Raw genomic sequence first — 24100 nt, forward strand, 5'->3', positions numbered from 1 at the left:
TCAACTGCTAAGAGGCTGAGGACAGGGTCAAATTTCTAAGTGCATCCAAGACAATTAGAAGTGTGACAATTAGAATCCTGACAAGCTCTGATAAGTATCTATCTTTGGGAGAGCATAAGCATGAACATTCATCAAGGTTTCCCTTAACTAAAACCCACACAGACCCAGAATTCCGGCTCACAAATGTTATCGCTGTCTCCCTTCTTAGCTGTTGCAATTGTCTAACTTAAACCCTACAGTTAAGCCAGACTTAAAAGCATAGATCCAAGCTTAGAACAAAACCACCAGTTTTGAAAAACAAGTTGCTGCATTTTCAAACTCAATGATGAGGGTTTTATTTTGACATCTTATTAACAGCCATTTCACTACAAAAGATTATATCTCTTAAAAAGAAAATTAAACAGAGCATCAAGATTGATGAATCTCTTTTGTAAGGTGTGACTTTGTGGCTACACTAGGAATTTGCTTTACCTTCTGTTGGAGATCAATTCTCCCACAGGTCAATACAAAAGATTTCTGCTACAAGGGTTTTAAGAGGCTATTTCAGGCCTCAGCCAAATTATATAATAAATCAAGAAGTCTATCTGTCTTTGCTTCTGAAATGAAGCTAATTCTACCAGCCAAAAATGATAAATAGAAGTGCTTGAGGTTAAATTTGTTAAACAGTTTCTAGACTTTGCAATAATTTTCAGCTTTTCTAAAACTGTTTTGAACTTAAATCAATGGACAGCTTCATTTTGCTTTCTTTCCTACCGTTTTCTTTTTAAGTGGCCTTTTATTTACTTCTGAACACTGTCACGATACTTTCAACTCTCGTTACAAAGGTCATCACAATGGGTATCTCTTTATGTGGATTCCCTCTGGTTGTCTCTCTGTTTGTGTGGTACCAGTGCTATTGAGGCATGTCCACATGAGCAGGAATATTACAAAGAACACAGTCACAAAAAATAAAAGAGTAAAACTAGCTATAGTTCTTGTATTCTTTCTCTGATGCAATCAGTAAAAATAAAACTGTGGCAAGAGAGTAGAGAAATATATAGGTAAGGGCAGGTAAGTGGAATGGACTGAATGTAAAGATTTACAGAAACGTGATGTTAGGTATTAGCTAGACTAGAACAAAAACAACAGACGTCAATGGATCATAGCAATAATTATTCACTCTGACATAATGAGGATGGGACACTGCAAATCATGCGTTTGATCATCAGAAATAAAGAGACGATGGATTTCTTTTATGCTTCACCCTTAACATTATAACGTTTTCAACTATGATCTCACAAAAGACTTGGGTTACAGAGAGGTTGTGCCATCCACCCACAAACTCTAATTTAGGACATAAGAACTCCATACTGATGCCCAAGCACAGATTTCTGCTGATTGGCAGTATTATTTGCTCAGAAGTTCCATCTCTGTTCACCTCTGATATAACATCATATTCTGCCTTATTTTAGTTAGAGTAACAACTTCCTCTAAAGCAATTTTACTTTTTTTTCCCTAGTAAATTTGAGCTATCCTTTTTTTTTCTTTCTATGAAATATGTCAGATAACTTCTTCTAACATCACTTAGGCTGCCATTTCCAAAAGCATTTTCCCCTTTTCATTCTTCCCCACCTAAAAGAAGGAAGACATTAGAAATAACATCAATATGTATTCTCTGGTGCCGCAGCTGCCCAAGGCCCCGGCAAGGAGTGAGCGGTGTTGTAGTCTTTGTGTAACAGAGCAAGAGCATTTGAGGAGCACAGGAGGCTCCTGTAGCATGCAACATGGGGACACACTGAGGGACGCACTTAGTCTCCTGGAGATGTCAAAGAATTCACTGAAGGCAGACGCGCATTTGACTCTCCAAAACGCTAGCTCACTGGGAACATAAGTTGGCCAGAAAGCGCTTATCCTTCAAAGCAGGTGATTGACTGTGTTAGTTCAGCACATTTTCCATGTTGCTGACTTTGGCAGAATTTTTATCTAAGTTCAACTGCAAATTAAAGCTGACTCCCAGACAGAAGTCCCCAGCAGCTGTCAGCTGTGCAAGCATCCTCTGCTTCCTCAGAAAGCAACTCCACCTGTGGCAGAGCTGCCTTTATTGTATTCCTCTACTGCACTTTGCTAGCGGAGAGAAACTGAACAGTCTGTCTCAGGAAAGGTGCCGTGTTTACTCTGAATCGCAGGTGTCCTGTCAAGAAATCTCAACCCCAGCATGCAGCAAGGAGACAAAAAACTGAGAATGAAAACCAAATATACTGAAAACTAAAACTCATGGCTCTTCAGATACATTATTTCCACTTTAATGATCCCTCTTCTCCTTTCTTAAAAAAAAGGCTAATGCATATGCCATGGACAGATTTACAGCAACAGAAACCTGTGTATACTGCATCTGTGTATTGCTTATTTACTGGCTAGCCGGGGGCTGATTTCTACACATACACACCATGTGGGTGATGATAAGAACAGGAAAAAGAGGATGCACATTCATTTGCTGTCATCTTACACACAACCAGTGCTGGAAGCATGTACATTATAGACTTATATTTTTTGTTTCCCTTGACAGAAGATTTTTGAAACGAATTAAATGAACCCAAAGGATGACATAGCTATCTGCATCATATTCAATAGGACTTTACCAGTATCAGTGCTAGAGAAAACAATAATATTTCCATCTCTTTCTCTATTCTGAATGGTCTGTCAGAGACAAAGAAGGGCATATCCTCTGCAGAGGACAACCCAGAATCTGCAGAAATTCCCTGGTATGAGTTCAGAGACACAGAATCAATTCATTAAGAAACAAAGTATTTGTCCTATTAAAAAAGGAGTATTTTATAGCAATCATTTCTGAAATACACAGCAAGATGTAAGAAAAAGTTCTTCCACTGCTGACTCCTAGCATGTTTAGAAACTGTAACATGAAAAAAAGGAAAGGGATTCTGCCTTGAAAACGGTGTCTTCCAAGAGCCTCAAGGTGTTCATCTGTCCATAGTTTCGATAGCTCATATACTGCTCCTTTCTCATCTTTGCAGAAAACAGAAATGAGTACTGATAACATAAAGAATAGCTTATTCTGTAGGAATCAGTCCCCACCAAAAGGGTGCAAGGTCATCTTAGTCTCGAGAAGCAGCTGTCTGTAAGAATCACGAGCAAGGAGCCAACACGTAACTGGAAGACAGGGCAGCTTGTACAAACACACAGGAAGAGATACGTGTACGTGCAGGTGCCTGTTTCAGTATCTGGCCCTGCCCACCAATGCTGGGTAGTCATAGCCCCCAAAATTCTGTTTTGCTTTGGTAGTATTTATAAATCGCGGGCAATTGACAGTGTTTTCTCACAACAACTGAAAAACAATTAAAAATGCCATTTTCCTACCACTGAGGAGAAAGTACAGGAAACAGCCCCGCTGATCTTCTAGTAAGTTACAATAAAATGCATTTTTAAAAAAGAAAAAAAACAAAGTTAAGGAAATCTAATCGATCATCTAAGCAATAGAGTTAAAAGCAGATTAGAAATTAATATCCCTGACTGATGGAGCCTTACAAAACTGCTGTTTTCAAACCAACTGTAGAACCTTTTCTTTTTTATTAAGCACAATTGGCTTTGAGTGCTTTGTCAACTGTGACAAACCTTTTCCACCAGAAGTAGAGCATTTATTCAAATGCTAATGAAAGTGAATGTAATTTGTAGTGGTGCTGAATCAACTTTTCAAGGCTGTAATTTGCATTTGAATAAAAATCCGATTTTTTCAATATGGAACATATCTGAATAGGGTTTTGAGATGAAATAAATTGACATACTGCTTTTGCCATGAATTTCAAAGTATTTTGATTTTTTTTTATGATAGGCAACTCTTATAATACTGAGCAGCTTTTTATATTTACACATTTTCTTCAACGGGATAGCAGACTCTCAAGATTCATTAAAACAGTCCATAGCTGTTATATTAAACCATTGTATCAACTAGCTCAATTTTCAGTTCCAAATGAATTGCTCCTATCACTCTGCCAATGTAGATTCGTCTCTCAATTCACCATAAATGACCAGGGCTTGTAGATCATAACTTTTAGTGATGCTATTTTCTTCCCATAATCACCAGCGGGCATGGAGTGATTTTCCCATTTTTTTTTTCTTCCACAACACCCCAAGAAACAGGATAGAAAATAATACTGAAAATATTCTGTTATTATAGAATCACTGTCATGTCTGAAATCGGAGTAGTGGATTCACTGTCGGCCTTCCCAACTCAGATGAAGCATAACTAGAGTGAAACGGACGGAGGCATAAAGCTAACATTTGAAGAGTAGGAAAAAATGTGAAGCTGACTGGTTGAGACGCAGGATGACAGAGCTACTAAAAAAAATAAAGAAAAAAAGGTCCTTTTTATGCAAGAGACATCTGTTGAACCTGAGATGCTAATAAATTGGTTGTGCAAGACCATCAACATAGCAGATTACTAAATGCATAAATATGCAATGAGAATATCCATATTTACATTACAGAAAATAAAAGTTGCATGCTTGTGACCTCATGTGAACCATAAAGCTTGAAGTTGAGCTTTAAGCAGGTCATTTCATACCTGTTTGTTATCAATGTTCTTTCGGAAAAAAAAAATCACCTACAGAATAATGGACTGAATATAACTGGTTATTTAAGTGGAATTTAGCACTATCTACAGCTGCAGCTGAATTTGTCTATTCAAGCAGAGGATTTGTGAGTCAGATACATTTAAAATTACCTATGGCATGGTGCTGACAAAGCTTTTAAGAAGCATCAAGTCTTCAGCTATAGGCATCTGATATCATATCCACCATGGGCACTACTTTAGCCAAGCAGGGAACCTGACAAAGTATTTCTATCTTCAACAGTACAGAAATACTCTCATCTAGGAAGTAGTATTAGTAAGGCTACACGATAACTTTTAAATAAAACATGCAGTGTATGTTATCAAAATGGCTTATGTGATAACACATCCTTGTTCACTAATAGCAATTGCCATTAGGCAGCATAAAATGTAACTGCTGGAGAAGTATTTGCACAACATTCAGGGATGGCTTCAAAAAAGTTAGGATTTTTAGAGTATTTACAGTAACTAACAGCACAATAAGCCACTGGCTAATCAAAGAGTTCATGTCAAATGTGTGCAGATGCCACTAACTCTTCAGCATTCCTTATCTCCTGCCCTATGAATGACTGCAAGGAATAAGCAGGAAATTGAAGAACATCAAAGAAGAAGAACTGGATTTTTTTTTTAATTGACTATAACGGAATAGTAACATTTTCAGTGTCCTGATGGTATTTAACCAGCTGAATAAAAACTGAAAAATGTAACTTGTCTGGTAAATGTTCTTAAAAGCCTTACTGGAAAATAATTACCACTGCCGTGCTCTATTTAAAAAAAATAATCTAAAAGCACAAGAGAAAAAAATTAAAATCATTACAAAAGAAAGAAAGGTCAAGTGAGGAAGACACTTCTGCCAGAAGAAATATCCTGCTGCAGGAGACTTGAGTCTCTGTAAAAGCAGGACATATCTGAACCTAACATCTAACAGTGGATGCAGCTGATGGGAACAATAAAAAATAGATCTTGTGGAAAAAAAACAAGCAAACAAACAGAACTCCACAATATGATTTTGCCATATTTTTGAGTATAAGCTAAGCAGTACCTGGGCTTCAGAGACCTCCAGTCTGGAGTCTGTAGAAGGGCACAAGATGTATTGCTGTGTCTGACACTGGCCAGATATCCAGCATGACTGCCGCAGGCAGATAAAAAAACAAAATAAAACAAAAACCATTTTAACTAACCACTTCATAGTGGCTTGAAGAGATGATGGCAGCAGTTAATCGCCAGCGATAAAGCTATGCTTACCAGGACAGTAAAAAGGATATCACAGGAGTAGCAATGGCTCATGACTTCAGTGAACATCTGCTTAGCCCTGTACACATGCACAGTCATCTGTGAAACCAGGGCATGGGGAAGCAGGCACACAACATCTGCTACAGAATTTGTGTGGCCTCACCTATAGGAAAATATACGCATTCCCACATTTGGCCTCATCTTCTGTTAGACTGGATGCAGTAAATATCAGACAGTGAAATATGAAAAAAAAACCCAAACCACTAGGCTTTGGCAAATATAGGCTTGGGGTTTATTTTATTTAATAATACATTTAAACGTGCTTTCTTTCAGCATCTTTCGGGCATGAAATTCAAGGCTAAGAATGTTCCCTGCTATGCACACATACGTCAGTCTGTATCACCTGAACTGGGAATGACTCCATGTCCAATCAGCAGTGGTTCCTCTCTCCAGCTGACCAGACTAAAGGTCATTAATGGAAAATACATACATACATATGTGTAACATGGGTCCCACCAACACTGACAGATGCATTCACAGTGGATCCCACCAGTACCTGGGCTTAGACACACAGTCCACCCACTAACTGGACTTGAACCCTGCTCTCCCCTATTGCCTCATGCAGAGACACACACACACGGGCTTAACTTCAGTCCCAGTTTTGTCTACCTACAAAGAATGGGGGCTGTGGTCAGTTCATCACATGTTTGCCCACACCTTCTTAAATATGTTACCACAGCGGTGGTACCACCATCACTGATTGGCTCAGCCCTGGCCAGTGGTGGCTCCGTCTTGAAGCTGGCTGGCATTGGCTTTACTGGACACCAAGGAAGCTTCTAGCAGCTTCTTACAGAAACCACCCCTATAGCCTCCAGCTACCAAACCTTACTATGCAAACGCAATACATGTTCAAATAAATCTTGGCAAGTCAGTAATGTATTTGATGACACAGATTAGTGTGTAACATGCTATTTACTCTGTAGCTTCTTTATGTATACATTATAGGAAAAAAATAAATGATGAAATGTAAATACAGTTGTACAAGTGCAGAAGTTTTTTCTTTCTACATGAGAGAAACAGGAGAATCAAGGCACCGAGTCTACTATGTAACATCATTAAAAAAACATACGCTTCAACAGGCAATCTGGTTTGTTGTCATTTAGAAAGTGTCATATTGCTGTTTGAAAGGTCAACAGAGAAAGACCTGTGTGACTACTTGTGTGACTACAGACAGCACTTTTAACAATAACTTTTAGTCAAAAGTATGAGTGTGAAACAAAATCTTTTGGGTTACAAAGGCATAGGAAAAGCTAGATATTTAGCTCCAAACATCCTGCAAATATCGTTTTTCTTCTCGAAGCATGGCCAGGGTTTTCATTGCTTCCAATTTGTCAACTTCCATTTCCATGCTTAAAATGTCCACTACAGCATCACTTACACCATCAGCCATGTGCTTCTTATCTCTGAGGAAAAAAAATAGAGGAGAAAAATGCAAAATAGTGTATTTTTCCATTTATCAATAGGTTCAGAGGCAGGATACTATTGGAAAAGAGACATTAAGGAGATCCCAAACTCAAATACAGATTGCATATTGTACGGCAAGATTCTCCCTGAGTTTTCATGTAGCTGAGCACTGACAGTAACAAGGGTTTCTCTCAATCAAACATCACAAAGTTTTCAGCATGTAATTTCTAAGAACAACAACCTTGGAACCCCAGTTGAGCTGTCACAGAATAATTGTTTGATTTTAGGGAGAACTAAACCTGCTGAAGTGTTTTTTATTATTATATCACTATATAGTTTCAATATAAAATAAACCCGAAAACCCTCACTTACTAATAATGCTATTTTTAATACAGATAGCTGACATTTATTCTTGAAGGAGAAAGTATTGACATTAGGCTCCAAATTCAAACAGCTTGTCCATTTATCAACAAACTTGCAAAAATCTCAAAACTCCAGGTAAGGATATAAAACTTTCCACTTTAAAATACATTACTATCACAGAGCTTTAGCATTCTGGCCCATCCAAGTCTGCAACACAGCTGAAGACTGCTGCTATCTCACCACTGTGCAGTTTATCATCACATGTATTCAGGTATCTCATTTTCTCAAGAGAAATCTATTGGCTTGAAACCTCCTATAGCTTAATTGAATACTGAAAAAAGAAAAAGAAATAATAAGTGACTGAAGCAACCAGTGGAACTATGTGGTTATAAGCTATACCTTCTAGACTATACAGGGAATGCTATTTCAGCAAAATGTTGGTCCTTTCTTTCAGACAGCTCTAAGTCTTCCTAAAGCCTCAAGCTTCTGCTGACTCTGTTCTCTTTCTGAGACAGTCCATCTCCACTCTACTCACCCGCATACATAGAAGTGTCCTCTCTCTTTGAGCAGGACTCTGGCAACTTCCTTTGCATGAAGCCTAATGACATCTTGCACATATTTAGGTGGGGCTACTTCTGCAGTTGAAAAGCCTCTTGAGAAACAAACCTTAAGATGAGTTAATGTGCCATTTTCAAGAAAATATCTGAGCTCATCTCTGAAAGGCAATAAAAACTGTTAGTAATGACTCTGAGATAAGCATTTTCTTATGAATACAAAATCAATATTTAACAGTGAACTTGCTTAAACAAATAGTCTCGATCTTGATGCCGACAACCAAAAAACAACCATGTCTCTCCAAATTCCTGGTCTTTGTGTTCTTCTCTGAGCTTCTGCCTAAACAAAAAAACAAACAAAAAATAAATGTACTGATAGCATGTAAATCCAATCCTGTTTTAGGAAGTGTAGAATCTAAACCATCTGTAACCTAATTTTCATTCTAAGTAGTGCTTTAATAAACCTCCGTACTGGCAGACACATGAAACAGAATATGGCAAATCACAGGCCAAACCCCTCTTCTCTGATTTACTTGAATACCCACTTTTGGCCCAGTTCAAAATCAATCTACTTCACAGTGGTTTGTTTTTTTTGCCACAGTTTTGTATCAGAATAGTCAAAATTGACTCTTGCAAACATCTCAGAAAACAATCCTGACTGCTGAATAAGGAGAACACTCCCTTTATCCCACAGTTGAAAGCCTGTAAAAACACCTGGGAAAAAACATTTTTAGCACACTTTCCATTTACCTGAAGAAACCTGCAAGACTTCATGAATAACAATCTATTTACTGCTATATCATCAGAAGAGTTATTGCATTTTCTTGAAATAATGCTGACGGTATCACTTTATAGAGGTTTTAGCTGCAACTTTCTAGTTATATTTTGAGATATGTTATTTATCATTGATCAAATGCTTACGAAATGCTATGTATCCTTTAAAATAAAATGCAAAATACTTCTGAGAGATAAAGGTGTATTTGAAGGTTAAAACTAATGAGCAAGGATGGTACATAATGATTTGGTTAAAGCGGAAGCATGAAGTCAGAAACATCATGTCAAATTTTCACTTTTCTCTCAAATAAAATGGTTTAAAACTAATTGTGACAGGATGGACGAAACTGAAATCTTGCTGGAGTGAAAGAGCCTTGTAGGAATGATACAAGAGGTGTTGGTTACCTATAAAACTTGAAACTATTCCCACCCAAATATTCCACTCTTCCCATTCTTTGTTTCCTTTGAAACATCATGGTTTTACACATTCTTGGTGATGAGGTACCTGCCACTTTTTGAACAAGCATCTCTTTGCCTTTCAAAACTATGCTTCTGGAATTGGAAGGTGGAAAAAAAAAGATCTGCCTTCCCTCAAATACAAACCCACAAAACCCAAGATTAATGCCCAGTTGAGGATTCAAGTGCTAGACTCCTAGCCTTAAAACATCAAAATGTGTAATCACACAGAAATAGGGGAATGTTGGAGAAACTCAACATCCAGGATGGCAAGGCTTTTAATATAGATGCCACTTCTGAAGGAAATGAATTTTGAATGTCAAAGTTAAGCCAATCAAAATTAATGTCTTTTTAATCAGCACAACAATGTTGCAAAAAAATAAAAAGAAAAAAAAATTAGAAATATTAACTGTATTTGTGTTCAAAATCTGAGGTTGTATTTTCCTCAACATAAAAAGGCTGCTTTCCAGGTAACAATTTGGTACATACCTATGTTGTAGGAAACCAATAAATGGTGAAACTCCTGTTCCTGGACCAACCATCATGAATGGGACAGATGGGTCTGCAGGTAAGTGGAAAGTATTGTTTGGACGAGCAAAAATAGATATCTAAAATGAAATTAGATATAATACAGTTGAAGAATATTCTTAAGCAGTGAAAACGCCATGAACATTTTAGAACCTTCAGGATATTTACATAGTGTATGGGTCCACACACCCTTCCAAATCCTGAGCTTCAGAGTTTATTTTTAATGCCATACAGAAATCTCAAATAAAATTTCATATGAGTTTCTGAAGAAAAAACCCAAAAAACAACCAAACAAAAAACCAAAACCAAACCAAAAAAACACACCATACTTAAAGACCTATTAATCAACCTAGAAAAATTAGGTAAAACAGCACAGATGTGAGTTTCTGAGTATGAAAGTTTATCACATCATGAATTAACAGGGGAACACTGCTAACAAAATTCACAGAATTGGTGTTGGTACTCAAAAGGAAGTAAACTTTATTGCTATTATAGACAACTCAACTTTTTTTTTTAATGCTGTGGAAATCTAAAAATATTCCACTGGAGGTAAGGATTTGTTTGTAGTGAACTGAAGTCTACTGATACCGAGCTTGCTTTCTTAATTTTCATGAAAGTTTTACAAAATCTCCTAACATGTATATGGGTGAAGGGAGGCAGATAAATGCTCAGAGACCTTGGAAAACGGTTCACATCATTCCACTGATTAATTCTGGTCTTCAGATCTGTGTCTGAAAGGAAGCCTAAATATGACATTCATAGGAGCTACACAACTATTCTCTGAGGCACGGCTAACATACAGAAAACAAGAGATGACTATTTTTAATTCTTTAGAAGATTATTCAACACTCAGCAGCAGCCACAGCACAGTTTCACCCATTAAAGTCATAAGTAAACATCCAATATATTTTGCATATTAATTATGAAAGGATTTAAATTTATTTTCAAGTTTAAGGAAGGAGTGAAGCGCTAGATCAAGTTATTTACACTTTTGTCTGTAAGTCTGAGTAGTTTAGCCCTACTCCTTATTTAATTCGCAATAGATACTACAGTGTTAAACAGCATTAATTTTCTGGCTTGACGAAGATAAAAAATAGTACCATTTTTGCTGCAGGGGGCAATATTTGTATTTCTGTTATACTTACTACTTCAAACCACACTTGAGTTAGGAGGTTATTTTCTCTATTAGTGATTCCAAACTGGTCATTCCTTTAAAAACAACTGCAAATAGTAAACACATTTATACTGTAAAGTGTTTTCAATTAATCCAAGGTATTTTTGTGTAAGATCACACTCATCTATTTCATATTGGTATTTCACATATTTCTGCAATCTGTATGTACTACTACACATTTATCTATGCTGAATTCTAGCTTGTGCAGCAGATGAAAATAGTTCTGAACTTTATTCAGACTCATTTTGTAATAATCCTTTTTATTCTTTTTGTTCCACCTCTTTTTCATGTTTGATCTTTAATATACTGCAAATCAATTACACTTTAAATAAAGAGAACATTGAATTCTGGACTAAGATATATGATGCACTTATTAGTCAGCTTGGTTTTTAAATTAGTTTTAAAAAATTAAGGTAACTTGTACAGGTTTTCCTTCTATTTTGCCAGATCAACATCTTGAATTATTGACACAGTTTTCTTGTAATCAAATTCTATGCTTGTTTCCATTTTTCTTAATCAAATATAGATTAGACTTGCAGTACTTCTTTCGCCACATTAATTATATACCAAAATTAATTTTTTTTGAATAATTAGCTTAAACCTAATAACTTTGAAACCAATTAATTACACAGATTCTCTACCACAAAAAGAGACAAAAAAAATTACTTTCTCCTGATAACACCCACTATGTCAAACCATCTTTGATGCACATCAGAAATATCACAGAAGACTGTCCCTGTGTCACATTCAGTAACTTGGCCTTTGCAAACTGTATGAGACCTGACAAGCAAGAGGTTTATGATTTCTCCACTATTATCTACCACCATTTCCTGGAAGTGACCATGTGCATCTATCCTACAAAACTAACAGCCATAATCATATAATTGCATAATGGTATTTTAGTCCATGAGAACATCTTCCAAGACTTGCTTAAGACTTCAGTGGGGTGGAAAACGACTCTAGCTTTTCAGCAATAGGAAGTTTCATTACTCATGTTTTACTCATGGATACCTGAGTTTAGCAACTTAGCAATGTAATTCCAAATGTCAACGTTATGGAGGGAATGGTAATCTTGCAAGCAGGGTAGAACTGTAATTGAAGATGCATACTGCCAAAACACCTGCATTACATCAGAGCAGCAGACAAAGAAACATGCAGTTCTTTCAAACATGCATAAATGTAATGGTTAAGGAGTTTAGATCTAATATTAATACCTTTTCAGTTGAAGAGCTTCCTCCTTTTGTGTCCACAGTGTTTTTATTGAGGTGCAGTAGAGGTGCAACTAACTCAGCAAGCCAGCCTGTACATAATCCTTTCCGTGACACTGGTCTAGCAGGACAGGCAGGAAACTCGACGACGTTAAATGTGAAATGCAGTTTTCCTGGCTGATATAGGTTCGAACTGCAATGACAGAAGTATTTAAAAAAAAAAAAACAAAAAAAACCAAAAACAAAACTTGAGAGACAGCTGTACAATCTTATACCAGGTCAATCTGCAGCCCAAACTACCTCAACTGAATCAAGATTCTCAGTGTTCAGCTGTGTGGTATTTATATACACTTAGAAAACATCTTAAGGTTGGACTCAGATGCCAGTGCCTACAGAATAAAATCCAAATTCCTACCAGATTCACATCTGTGTGAGCTTGCTCTTGAGCACTCTACCAAAGTCTTGCCAGACACTCAAAACAACATTGTCTGAAACAGTCAAACCCTGTAGTTTTTTACAACAGGTTTTATCCTTCATTCTTCTCTTTCTTCTTTAGATCGTAATACAGACACAAACACACACACACAAACTTGAAAAAAAAGTTCACCTAAATTACTATGAAGATATAATTTGAATATTTCATTACCTTGACACAGAATAGGATCTGGCTTGTAACTTAGGAAGATGTTCTGAAAAACAAATTTAAAAAAACATTAAACAACAAAAAAAAACCACAAAAAAAACCCCAAACCAAAACAAAAAAACCAAGAAAGCATCATTTATTATATGATTCACCCATTGAAAATTAAAATATCATATAATGACTGTTTACACTACAGCAGATTACAAGTATATTATAATGTAACTAATTTTACTCTATTAACATCCAGTATTTGTGGTCCTGAAATAAGCTATTTATACCTGAACTCTGTTTCGAATGTTGTTTATACTTTGTGGAACATCTTTTAGAGAACCCATAAAATAAGATGACAGCTGTTAATTTATGGGGTTCTTGGTCACTTAAACAACTGTAAGGTGCACAGACACATCGCTAACTGAAAAATGTGGTGGGGAAGTGTGACTAAGTGAGTAATACCAGAAAAACTGGGCATAGCGAATGCCAGAAAACACACAGTGGAGTGACAGGGTAACATACAGCTAAACTGCTTTACAGTTGTTTTCCACACGTAACACTCTTTAGCAAGTGTCACAGCCAGTGCATGGACACCCTGACACATTTTAAAGATGCTCTGCTACATAGTTGCAAGTCAGAGATAAGAAAAGCTAGTTCAGTGAAATCACTTAAAGAAGACACTAAGCCCATTCAGACCATTATTTCCCTGGGGGAACACATTTAAAAAAACTTTCAAAATGTTCGTTTATTCAGTTCAGCTCTTACAGGAAGTTCCATACCACTTTTGAAAAGCTAAGTGTTTTTGCTTGCACTGTGAAAATTCATGTACTTGTATGAAGTGGAGCAGAGTGTGCATTTATTTTTCTAAATCCCCACAGTATACTAAGAAGGAAAGATTTGAGGCAGGCATGGAGAAGACGATTGCAGGAACATAAAAAGCATTTTTTGTGCTTTATTAAACATATTAAGACATTCTGTTATTTAATCTTGAAAATAACTGTCAGAACTTCCAGATGTATTTGAGATGGTGAAAGTTGGGACTCATGTTTTATATCAGGAACACAGTAAGTGTGTTGGACAACACATAAATACAAATATACTGGGAAAAGTTTTCCATTTTAACAAGTAAAAGAGCAGGAAAAGAACATGCAGGGAAATCAGGAGCTGTAAAAATATGTCTTTTTTAATTGTAAGCAGTTGATGAACTGTTGCTTGAAGACTCTAATCCTGCAAACACCTGCTTATTTTTATGCACAGGAGCCATCCAGAATCAATTGAAGCACAGGTAGGTACCTAAGTGTTTGCAGAATGAAGGCCACACACCACAAACTGGAAAACAGAGCTTTGTTCCCTAGCAATAGTTTTAGTTTTATCACTATGGATACTATAATACTTCTAAAGCGGTTAACTGAACAGTTATTCCCCTTTCTTGTGAATCTCAACATTCAGTCTGACACATTTCCAGAAACTAAATCTAACTAAACCTAACTCACTCACCAATTAACAGGTTAAGTGAAGGCTTGCAGCTTGGAAAAGCATGAAGTAAATCCAATAAGCAAACATTAGCATCTCTAACAAAGCGTGTGTACTCAGAGGCTCCTTGTCTGCTGCAAAGCTCTTGAAGCCTCCGTTTTTCTCCCACATCACTGGTACATTCTACAAGAGCTCGTAAAAATGCCTGCAGGGAAGAAAAAAGATTGAAGGGTAAAAAAACCTGTCCATTTGGGAAAATGGTCACAAATCTGGGAAAAAACTTGGGATGCCTGAGGACAGGAAGGAGTCACCTGACAGATTAATGGATAATACAATTTATTTTCCAATGCACACTTTCACCTACTATGAAAAATTTAATTTTTTTTTTCATTTATTTTTTTCTGGCTGCTCCTCTAATGCCTGGGACAAGCTAGCAGATCAGAAAATCCTGTTTAGCCTGAGTGGGGGCAAGACAAATAAATAAACACAACCCATTCCCTGATAAATCCTAAATTTATGAAAGACTTCCTTGTTTATGTATTTGCAAATTGGTTAAATAAACAGCTCCATAACACAAATTAATTCAAGAGAAAACACCATTTGCTAAGTTACAGAAGCCAGGAAAGAAATAATTAAAAGTCTTAGAAAAGGTATTACTGTAAATAAAGTATGGTATTTAATGAGTCACATAAATGTCGCTGTGGTGTTTTATTCCATGCTTTATGCCTACGTAATAGTACTGCAAGATTTTCTTAAGGGCAAATTAAATTGAACACTGTAAGATAAAGTTAAAATCAGATGTAAATAGTTAGGTTTTTTTTTTCAAAAGCAAGGTGGAAATAGATACAGTGCATAAAAGAAAAGTGATCTAAACGACCAAGTGCAATCAGAGGACATATTCTTTTCAAAAGAGCACTCAGAAAATAATTTGAGTGTGCCCAAAAACTGAGCTTCCAGACAAGAGTTTTGAGTACAGTTACATAAAGCCTATTCTATACTGAACAGGTAATAAAGCAGACAGGTTATAAAAACTGGCTTGGGTGATATTCTGGTCTACGGGGGGCTGCTGGTGTCCATCTGTCAGAGAAGGGGAAGAGCATCTTTGGTCATAGGCTTGCCAAGCTGGAGTGCTGGAATGAAAGGACACAGGCTCTTTAGAAAGGACAGGCAGGGAAGATGAGGAGCCGACCAAGAGCTTGTGGGTCATGTTTAAAGGGCAGGCAGGGATAGGTGACATTATAGTGGAGATCTGCTACAGGCAACCTGACCAGGAAGACCGAGCTGATGAGACGCTCTATAGCCAGATAGGAGCAGCCTCATGTTCACAAGCACTAGTCCTCATGAGGACCTACTCCAATATCTGTTGGAGGGACAACACAGCAGGGCATAAGCAATCCAGAAAGTTCCTGGAATATGTTGATGATAACTTCCTTCTCCACATGACAGAGGAGCCAATGAGAAGTGCTATGCTGGATCTTGTTCTCACCAACAAGGGGGGGACTGGTGGGGAATGTGAAGCTCAAGGGCAGCTTTGACTTCAGTGACCATGGAACAGTGGAGCTCAAGACCCTTACAGCAGCAAAGAGGGTGCATGGCAAGCTCATTACCCTGGACTTCAGGATAGAAGACTTTGGCTTCTTCTGTGATACTCCCCAGCCAGCACTCCCTGACTGCTCTTATTGCTGAGACAAATTTTCAAAATTGTTAAATGCAGTTTTGAAAATGTTGAAACAATTGGAAGATTCTCTTCTCTTCTGCTGTGAAGTCCACTAAATTGAGTGAAAAGGTCTTCCAAAAACTGATATCCCTCAGAGATGAAGCCAACACAATGATTCAGCTTCACCTTTCATACAATGTTATCTTTAAAATGTGTTTTGATGAAATACACATGCACTTCCGGCTGCAAGTTTCCGCTTTTTTGCAGGCACAGAATGTAAGCAAAATAATAGTCACATGTTGTGAGAACAAATACTATATAAGCAAAAATCTTTCTTTAAATTCTGTCAGGTTACTGAAATGCTAAAAAAAAGCTTCACAATAATTTAAAAGACATTACAGTATGTTTGCATAGAACAACATGTGTATTTTCAGTTAAAAAAACTTGACATACGTGGTTCCCTCTGCTTAGAAATAATAATTTCTTTAAAATGCCTATGGGGTCACGTTCAGTTAGCCTTCCAGTTATCTGGCACCAAGTATCTAGCACTCTTCAATTTACTTCCAGACTAATTATGAATCAAGTTACTGCAGAACGGGAATAAAGATTTCAGTATCTCAATAGTCTGTCAGATAAAGAAGTGAAATTTCTCAGAATAAAGTACAAACAGCAGCACTCAAACTGACAATCATTATTCACCAAGAAACATGGTAACTACACACAAAGCAAGGACAGACCTGTAAGAGCCCATATAGCATAGAATTACTAAGATTTGCCCAGAATTACTAAGATTTGCCCTTTAAAAGAACAAACACATAAACACCTTTTTGGGAATTGCTCTTATTTCCAGACACCAGGTTAGAATGAATTTCAGAGTGCTTCTTTCAGGAATGTGTTGTGGATGAGTTGCTCCTAGTTCAGTGGGAGAAAAAAACAAAACAAAACATGCATTTATTAGCATCCAAAAATGGCATCACAGAGTGCTTGTTCCTTCAAGAAATACAAGAGCTAAACTGCATGCAATTCTGTATGTTTGACCCCCAGCTGGTTAGTGGAAACTAAAAAGGCAAGGCAGTTTTCCAGTGAAGTATCAATGACAATTTTCCAATGAATAGACAAAACTTATCAGGAAAGCAGGAAACAAAGAGAGGAGTATATGGGTGTTCAAATACATTTAATTGCTAAACTACTCAAGGCTTTGTTGCCACTTTCCACTCTGAAGAAATTCAGAGGAATGCTTACCAGGAAAAGTAACATCCACATTTCTTACCCTCCATCAATAAGCACTCCTGAAAATTGGAAAACACTGAAGTTTTCTAATGATCTAACGAAAGGTGCATGCAGACAGTGCCAAGCTGGAGTTACTGAGGCCCAGAAGATCCAATAACTTTTTGTACAAGGAAATAATCCCTCCTCTATTCTCTACAGGCTTCATTTCTGAGAAGGAGGCACACTAATGTCCCATCTGTCCCTTCATGGAGTCAGATAGGGTGCAGCCAGGCTTGTCAGCCTCATGTCGTGTCATGCTAAAGCAGCTATTCTATTTCCCATTCTACGCTAACTCTAAAAGAAATATAAGAGCATTTATATGACAAAACACCTTTAAATATCAAGCTCTGCAAGTCCAAACTGTTTCATTACAGACCCAACTTGGATGTTGGATGTTGGGATTTCTCTTGACAATCTTTCTTGGCTTCTACTTCTAGCTACGGATTCTCACTGTGCCTTTTTTCCCATGCTTAAGAGCCCTTTCACACTACAGAACAGCCTTCTGGTTCAGGAGCATAGCCTTCTCAGGATGTAAACCAGACTGATGTGTTTTGCTCTGCAAGGAGAGGTTTTACTTTAAGTGGGAGATTGTTAGGTTATGTGATTAAAGACTCATCTCCATAAACATGAAGAAATAACGACACAGATTTAAATTAGAAAAAGGTAGATTTAGATTGGATATTAGAAAAAAGTTCTTTAACATGAGGGTGGTAGATCACTGGAACAGGTTGCCCAGAGAGGTGGTAGAGGCCTCATTCCTGGAGATATTCAAGGCCAGGCTTGATGGGGCTCTGAGCAACCTGATCTGGTAACATTGTCCCTGCTCACTGCAGGGGGGGTGGACTGGATGATCTTTAAAGGTTCCTTCAAGCCAGTACATTCTATGATTCTATGGATGAACGACAATGCCAGCCTCAAGTTCCCAGTCAGAAGCTAACTCATCTATAGTAAAACTAGCAGCAGCATTCTACGTGTCCTCTCTTTTTTTAACACATCTATGCAACTTCCAACATGCCTCCATGAAACGACAGCTATGTCCCAATATTAAAGACAAAAACACTCAAAAATACACATACCAGCTACTACCAACAAGAAAGGGATATTTGTTCACGACCAGTGCATCAGACCATACCTTTCTTCTTAGTGCCCTGCTTAACCTTTACACAAACAAAGTACTCTGCTTTTTCAGAAAGTCCCAAGATGTGAAGGAGTTCTTCCACCTCATTGGCATTGTTGGGGCATATTACATAGAAGGCATCTCCAGGTTGGTAGTCAAAGACTGTATCCTGTTTTAAAATATGAGTTCATTTCTATTTAATTGTATCATAAACCAAGGCCAACAGCATCCCCATTCCTAACAACAGCAATCTTCCTAGTATGGCAGTCACATGAAGTCATATACTCTTTTAATGTGTACTAGCACCTCACTATTTGGATCACATCAAAAAACAAATATTTAGATTTTCTTGTAAGGTTAAACCTTACTAATCAGAAAAATCTTTCCTTATCTGGTTTAAATATTTGGACACTTAGCAGCCTAACAGAAGGAAAATAAATACGTATTAAGAGGACATGTTATATAATCAGCCCAGATCATTAAATACTGAGGTACTTTGTTTTCTGGTTTAAGAAAAGCAGAGAAATTAAGTCCTCATAATTAATACCACATTGTACAGAGAAACATTATGACTAAACAAAAAATTTCTGGTTAATCTACTTGATGAACTTTGACTGAAATGACCCCAACTGTTTTTATATTCTGAAGGAAAAAAGGAAAACAGCAAGAGAAGACTATAGTGAAGATTAAAAGGTATCAGATCTTAACACCTGGATTTTACTTAGTTGGCTGAGGATGTTGTGCACAACTGCTGAAACCCTACTCAACCTTCTGCCTGCTACAGAAACATACAGAATCATACTTGCATCATTACGCAAGTGCATCCCTTTTGTTCCTTACGCAACAGGTGATCAATTAAAACTTTGCATTTGTAAAACTTAACAGCCTAACCTGACATTCTGTTCTATAGGGAATTATTTTTTCTTTTTAAAGAGTCAAATAAATAATTTCCCCCTCAGTTATTATACGTAACACACATGCTTTTCACCCTTTATTTTAACCCACTAAAGAAAAAGCCATCACTAACTTACTGCAATATCAAGTTCTAAGAGCAATGCAGTTTTTATTGCGTCTTCTCTAGTGAGCTGAACTGCTTTAGTAACTGGCACTTCAAAGGTTTTTCCTTCTGAAACCAGTGAGGACAGATGTGGATTCTGAAAAAGAGGACACAAAAACTTACACTAAAAATGAAAATCAGATGAATGACAGCTTACTGTGACACACAGGAATTAGTGTTAGCACATTTATTTTAGACTATCTTAGAAAACAATTCAAAGCAGTGAGGAAAAACTTGACTTCTATATAGACACTTTTGCTCTACATTTAAAAAAAATCACATCCAAGCAGTAACAGGCATATATTGAACTATAAAAAGTCAGTAGGCTTGAACAGATTAATGGGCCTAAACTACCATCAAATGCAGCTAGCTGTTTCCTTTTTCAAGAGTTACCTTGAAAATTATCAATTAGAGAATACTAATTTTGTTAAAAACCCCAAACTCCTGCCTAATTAAAGGATTACTAAGCGTACAGAACAGACAAAAGAAGTAAGAACAAAAGCTATTTAAAACCATCATTGCAGATTTACAGATTAAGATTTTGGGGTGCAGGTGGGCCTATTATTACAGGCAATTTATAACAGGAATTTTAAAAAATAGAGTTAAATTTAGAGCTGATCAGCAAACTTCATATTACAAAATAGCATCATGTTATGCCACAACATTTCTACACAGTTGAAAATGTACCCCCTCATTTCTCCATCCCTATTGTTAGCAAGCTTCTTTTGAGATCAACACAGACAAAAATGAAAAGAGGTGGGAGAGATACCAAACGACCATAATAACACTGTCAAATGGAAAGGAGTTATGCTACCTTAATAGAATATTGGTTAATCTGAAGATTTCATATTTAAAAAAAACAGGAATAAGAGAGACAGGAGAATCACTTGAGTCCAAGAGTTGGAAGTTTTATTATTCTCTTAAAATTTTGACATGGTGATTAATGGCTTGGACCGCATCAAGTTACTGTGCACCAGCTGAACCATGATAACTGTCTCCATTCATATTCCCACCAAGTCAAGTTCAAGGCATAATGCTTAAATCTTGATCTCATTATGCCTTGAACTTGACTTGGCGGGAATATGAAGACAGACAGTTATCACAGTCCAGCTGATGCACTCACCGCTTTTCATTGTAGGGTCATGTTTGTTTTTGCAAGTACAACACATGAGATCTACTTGTTGACAAGGTCTAGCCAACTATGTCAAAAACAGTGCCAAAGGGAAAAAAACCAAACCTGCATTTGATTCTTTCCAATGCTCAGGACAAGCATTCAGCTTTATACCTGAAAACTGGACTATCATCTTTAATCTGTCACTGAATTCCAGATTAGCAGATTCGGCTTTTTCAATTTGCTCTTTGAAACCAAAGTTTACTGTTTTTCTGTTTACAGAAAAGTTAAGACATCCATATTGGAACCTGATCAATTATTTCAGACATCAGCCTGAATATATGCTATGACTTTAAAATAAGAAAATAGGCTCTTTTAACTACTGCAGCACCACTTTGAACCCGAGTATTAGTCTTTAATCAAAGAGTACCTCTAAATCATAAATCTTTGTTTCAGTAATTCAATTATTTATTTCAACAACCTGAGTAACACCAACCACAATATGAGGTTTAAAAGAAAAGCAAAATTATCCAGTGTTTAAATTTATATACTCTTACATAATTATCTTAGCTAGACTAAGTGATTGTCTCAGCATTACCATTGTCATTCTCAAAAGAGTGTCAGGGCCCTGAGGATACTAAGGGGCTTTCACAGTCCTGACCAGCCTCATCAGAGGACTCCACACCCACCCATACTTATGGGCCCAAGAGTCCTGTCTCAGCTGGGCCTTTGGTCCCTGCCTGAGCCACCTCATAGGTGTTCTGGTCAGCACCTCAGACACAACCAGTCCTGGAGCTGCAGATCTACCCTTCGGCAGGCAACCAGAAAAGGTTGAATCACGCTTTCCAGTTCATTTTGAACACTAAATATGCCAACTGGAGATGATGCCCAGCTCATGCTAATTATCTTTGTACAGCAGGTCTTTGTTCAACATGGCTTCATAGGAAAAGCACACCAGCTTTAGATCTACAGTTCATCTTCCATTTCCAATAGTGGAAGCTACAATCATGTTTTTAGAATGATAAGTTTCTCTGTTATTAAATATGCAGCAAGATTTTGAACAATTTTACACCCTCTTAAAGCATCCTGCAAGTACTAAAAAATTTGAACAGAAACCATACTGAACTCCTTTCTACAGAAAGATGTTTTCACCATCCTAATGTAAGCCTTTGAGGATTTTAATTCTTCCATTCCTGGCACAGCAATGCCAAATTATTACTTAGCTCAGTTATATTTTGATGTAAGTGTCCATAACTGATATGGCAGTAATGACATCTTCACAATATAAATGGACCTTTCACTTACTATTCAAAAACCTCCTGCGTTCAGGGATGCATCTCCTTTATGTAAGTTTCCACCTGCTCTTCTGAGACATATGTAGAAGCACACACTCATGTTTCTACCAGAGCTGGAGGCTTTCATCATTCAGAGTGAATTCCTTACCTCACCATGGGTGTCCTGAAAATGCACCTCTATATATTCTGGCGGCAATGCAGGAATATTAAGAGCAGACTGAGAAACAGGAGGGACAGAATGAGCAAGTGAAGGTTCAGTGTCTCTAGCTGAAGCCACAAGATTGACGTCAACTCGTTTCTGTGTCAGCCCATCAGAACTCCTCACTCCCTCATCTTCCAGCTTTAAGTTCTGTACTTGTGAACTTAAGTTTACTTCATGCACAATGTGCGGCGCTGCAGAGAAAGAGCTAGAAACAGCATCAGCATCACTCTTCATGCCTTCTTTTTCTTTTTGCAATAGAAATGCTTCCTTGAGGGCAAGCCAAAGTCCATCAATCCAAGGATCAACGACTAATTCCAAACTGGGAAGAGAGAAAAAAAACCAGCAGAAAGGAACGGGTGAATGATTGTGACTTACTGGACTGTTAATTTACAAATAATGAAAAGACACCAAAACCAAGAAATACTATTCATTTTCCATTTTTTATATATATCTGCAGCTGTTATCAAGATGACATTTTTATTAAAAAAATATTTTCAGTTAGTTATTACCACTATGTAAATTTATGAAGTCTAAACTGTGTAACAGCCCTGCTCTTCTTCTAGTTTCACATTTTTATTTTCTTATGCTGAACTTTATAACAGGAAGTCGAAGGGGCGGCAGCAAAATAGGCAACTTTTCATTGTGCAACAGCAACATCAATAGTTTACACTAATGTTCCATTTTTATTATTCTAGAAGACAATATATAAGTTTTATGGTTATGGCAATGTTTGCATTCAATTGTCTCATATCATCATGCACAGAACTGATACAATCTGCACTTCAAAATAAGTAAGTCAAGACTGCAGCCTACTGGCCAGAAAGGGCAACATAACAGGCAGGGAGTTGTTTTCTTACATAATTCCTCTACAGCGATAAAACCTTCTCACATAATTTCTCTGTAGTGAGGAAAAAAAAAAGTTTTATAGGACAAAAATAATTGAAAAACTTTGTAGGGTTTGCTAAAAGGACCTCTACTGCAAGATGCGAGCTTGGATAAAAGTCTGATGCGCATGTAGAAAGAGATTCCATTTCCTAGTACCACACATACTGGGAAAACTATTTGTTTTTATCTGCTTCAGTAAACTGAATACATTTTTAAACCCATCCACTTATTCTGAATTACTTAATTTCTAAAACTGCTAAATACCCTCAATTTTTCCAGGCATTACAGATGTTTGCTCACACTTAAAAATGAAGTTTTATTTAATGGCAATTGAGGTTGAACAGGCCTACTGTGTTCAGACAGGACTCACTCCTATGAAGTGTTGAGTATTCAGATGCAACAGATCTCAAAGAGTTCAGAACGTTTAGCCAAATTCACATGTAATTATTGCATCCTGATGAAATAAAACCCAAACTCATCCAGCTCGTACCCTACACAATCATCTGCTAATCCAGTGTCATAGAAATGTTGGGCACCAAGTTCTTGAAGTCGTTGGTCTACCGTCTTTCCACCATTACAAAAGAATGTGTACTCCGAATCTCCCAGACCTAGAAAATTCAGGAGAGAGTAATCATGTCAATCACCCAGCCACCCAGGCCATACAGACTAAAATCTGCAAAGACAACACAGGATTTTCTTCCAGGCAAAAAGAAGAATCTGATACAGCAAAGTATGTACTACCAGCACACATTGATGACCTTAAAAAAACCCTGTGTTTATCCCAAAGTAGAGCTGAAAAAGTGGTTACTCCTTCACTAATGTAAGACACAGAATTTCTTTGAAAGCAATTTGCTTTCAATATGTCACATTTCAGAAGAATACTGCTTTAGGTTGAGGCTTTTAAAAATACTCTTACAGGAAAAACGTAAGGAACTGAAATAATTAGAAAAAGAGTGAAACTGCTAAACTGTATGTATGTCCTCATTTAGACAGTTGTTCCATAACCCGATGACTCCTCCTCATCCATGGGTTGAAATAGAAAC

At 37.1% G+C, this 24100-nt stretch overlaps 1 protein-coding gene across 1 annotated transcript; it reads right to left on the reverse strand.

Annotated features, from left to right (window-relative positions):
- Positions 1-7154: 7154 nt before the first annotated feature.
- On the reverse strand, positions 7155-23665 carry MTRR (5-methyltetrahydrofolate-homocysteine methyltransferase reductase; the record flags this gene model as incomplete). Its single annotated transcript, XM_010183108.1, has 12 exons — positions 7155-7299; positions 8199-8378; positions 8465-8557; positions 9937-10055; positions 12364-12550; positions 13004-13046; positions 14489-14669; positions 16945-17033; positions 18523-18676; positions 19539-19661; positions 22119-22491; positions 23548-23665. Coding segments are annotated over 12 exons (1805 nt in total), but the record flags the coding sequence as incomplete, so codon positions are not given.
- Positions 23666-24100: the final 435 nt, after the last annotated feature.

The sequence above is a fragment of the Mesitornis unicolor genome, unplaced genomic scaffold (assembly GCF_000695765.1).
Source record: "Mesitornis unicolor isolate BGI_N332 unplaced genomic scaffold, ASM69576v1 scaffold1794, whole genome shotgun sequence".
NCBI lineage: Eukaryota > Metazoa > Chordata > Aves > Mesitornithiformes > Mesitornithidae > Mesitornis > Mesitornis unicolor.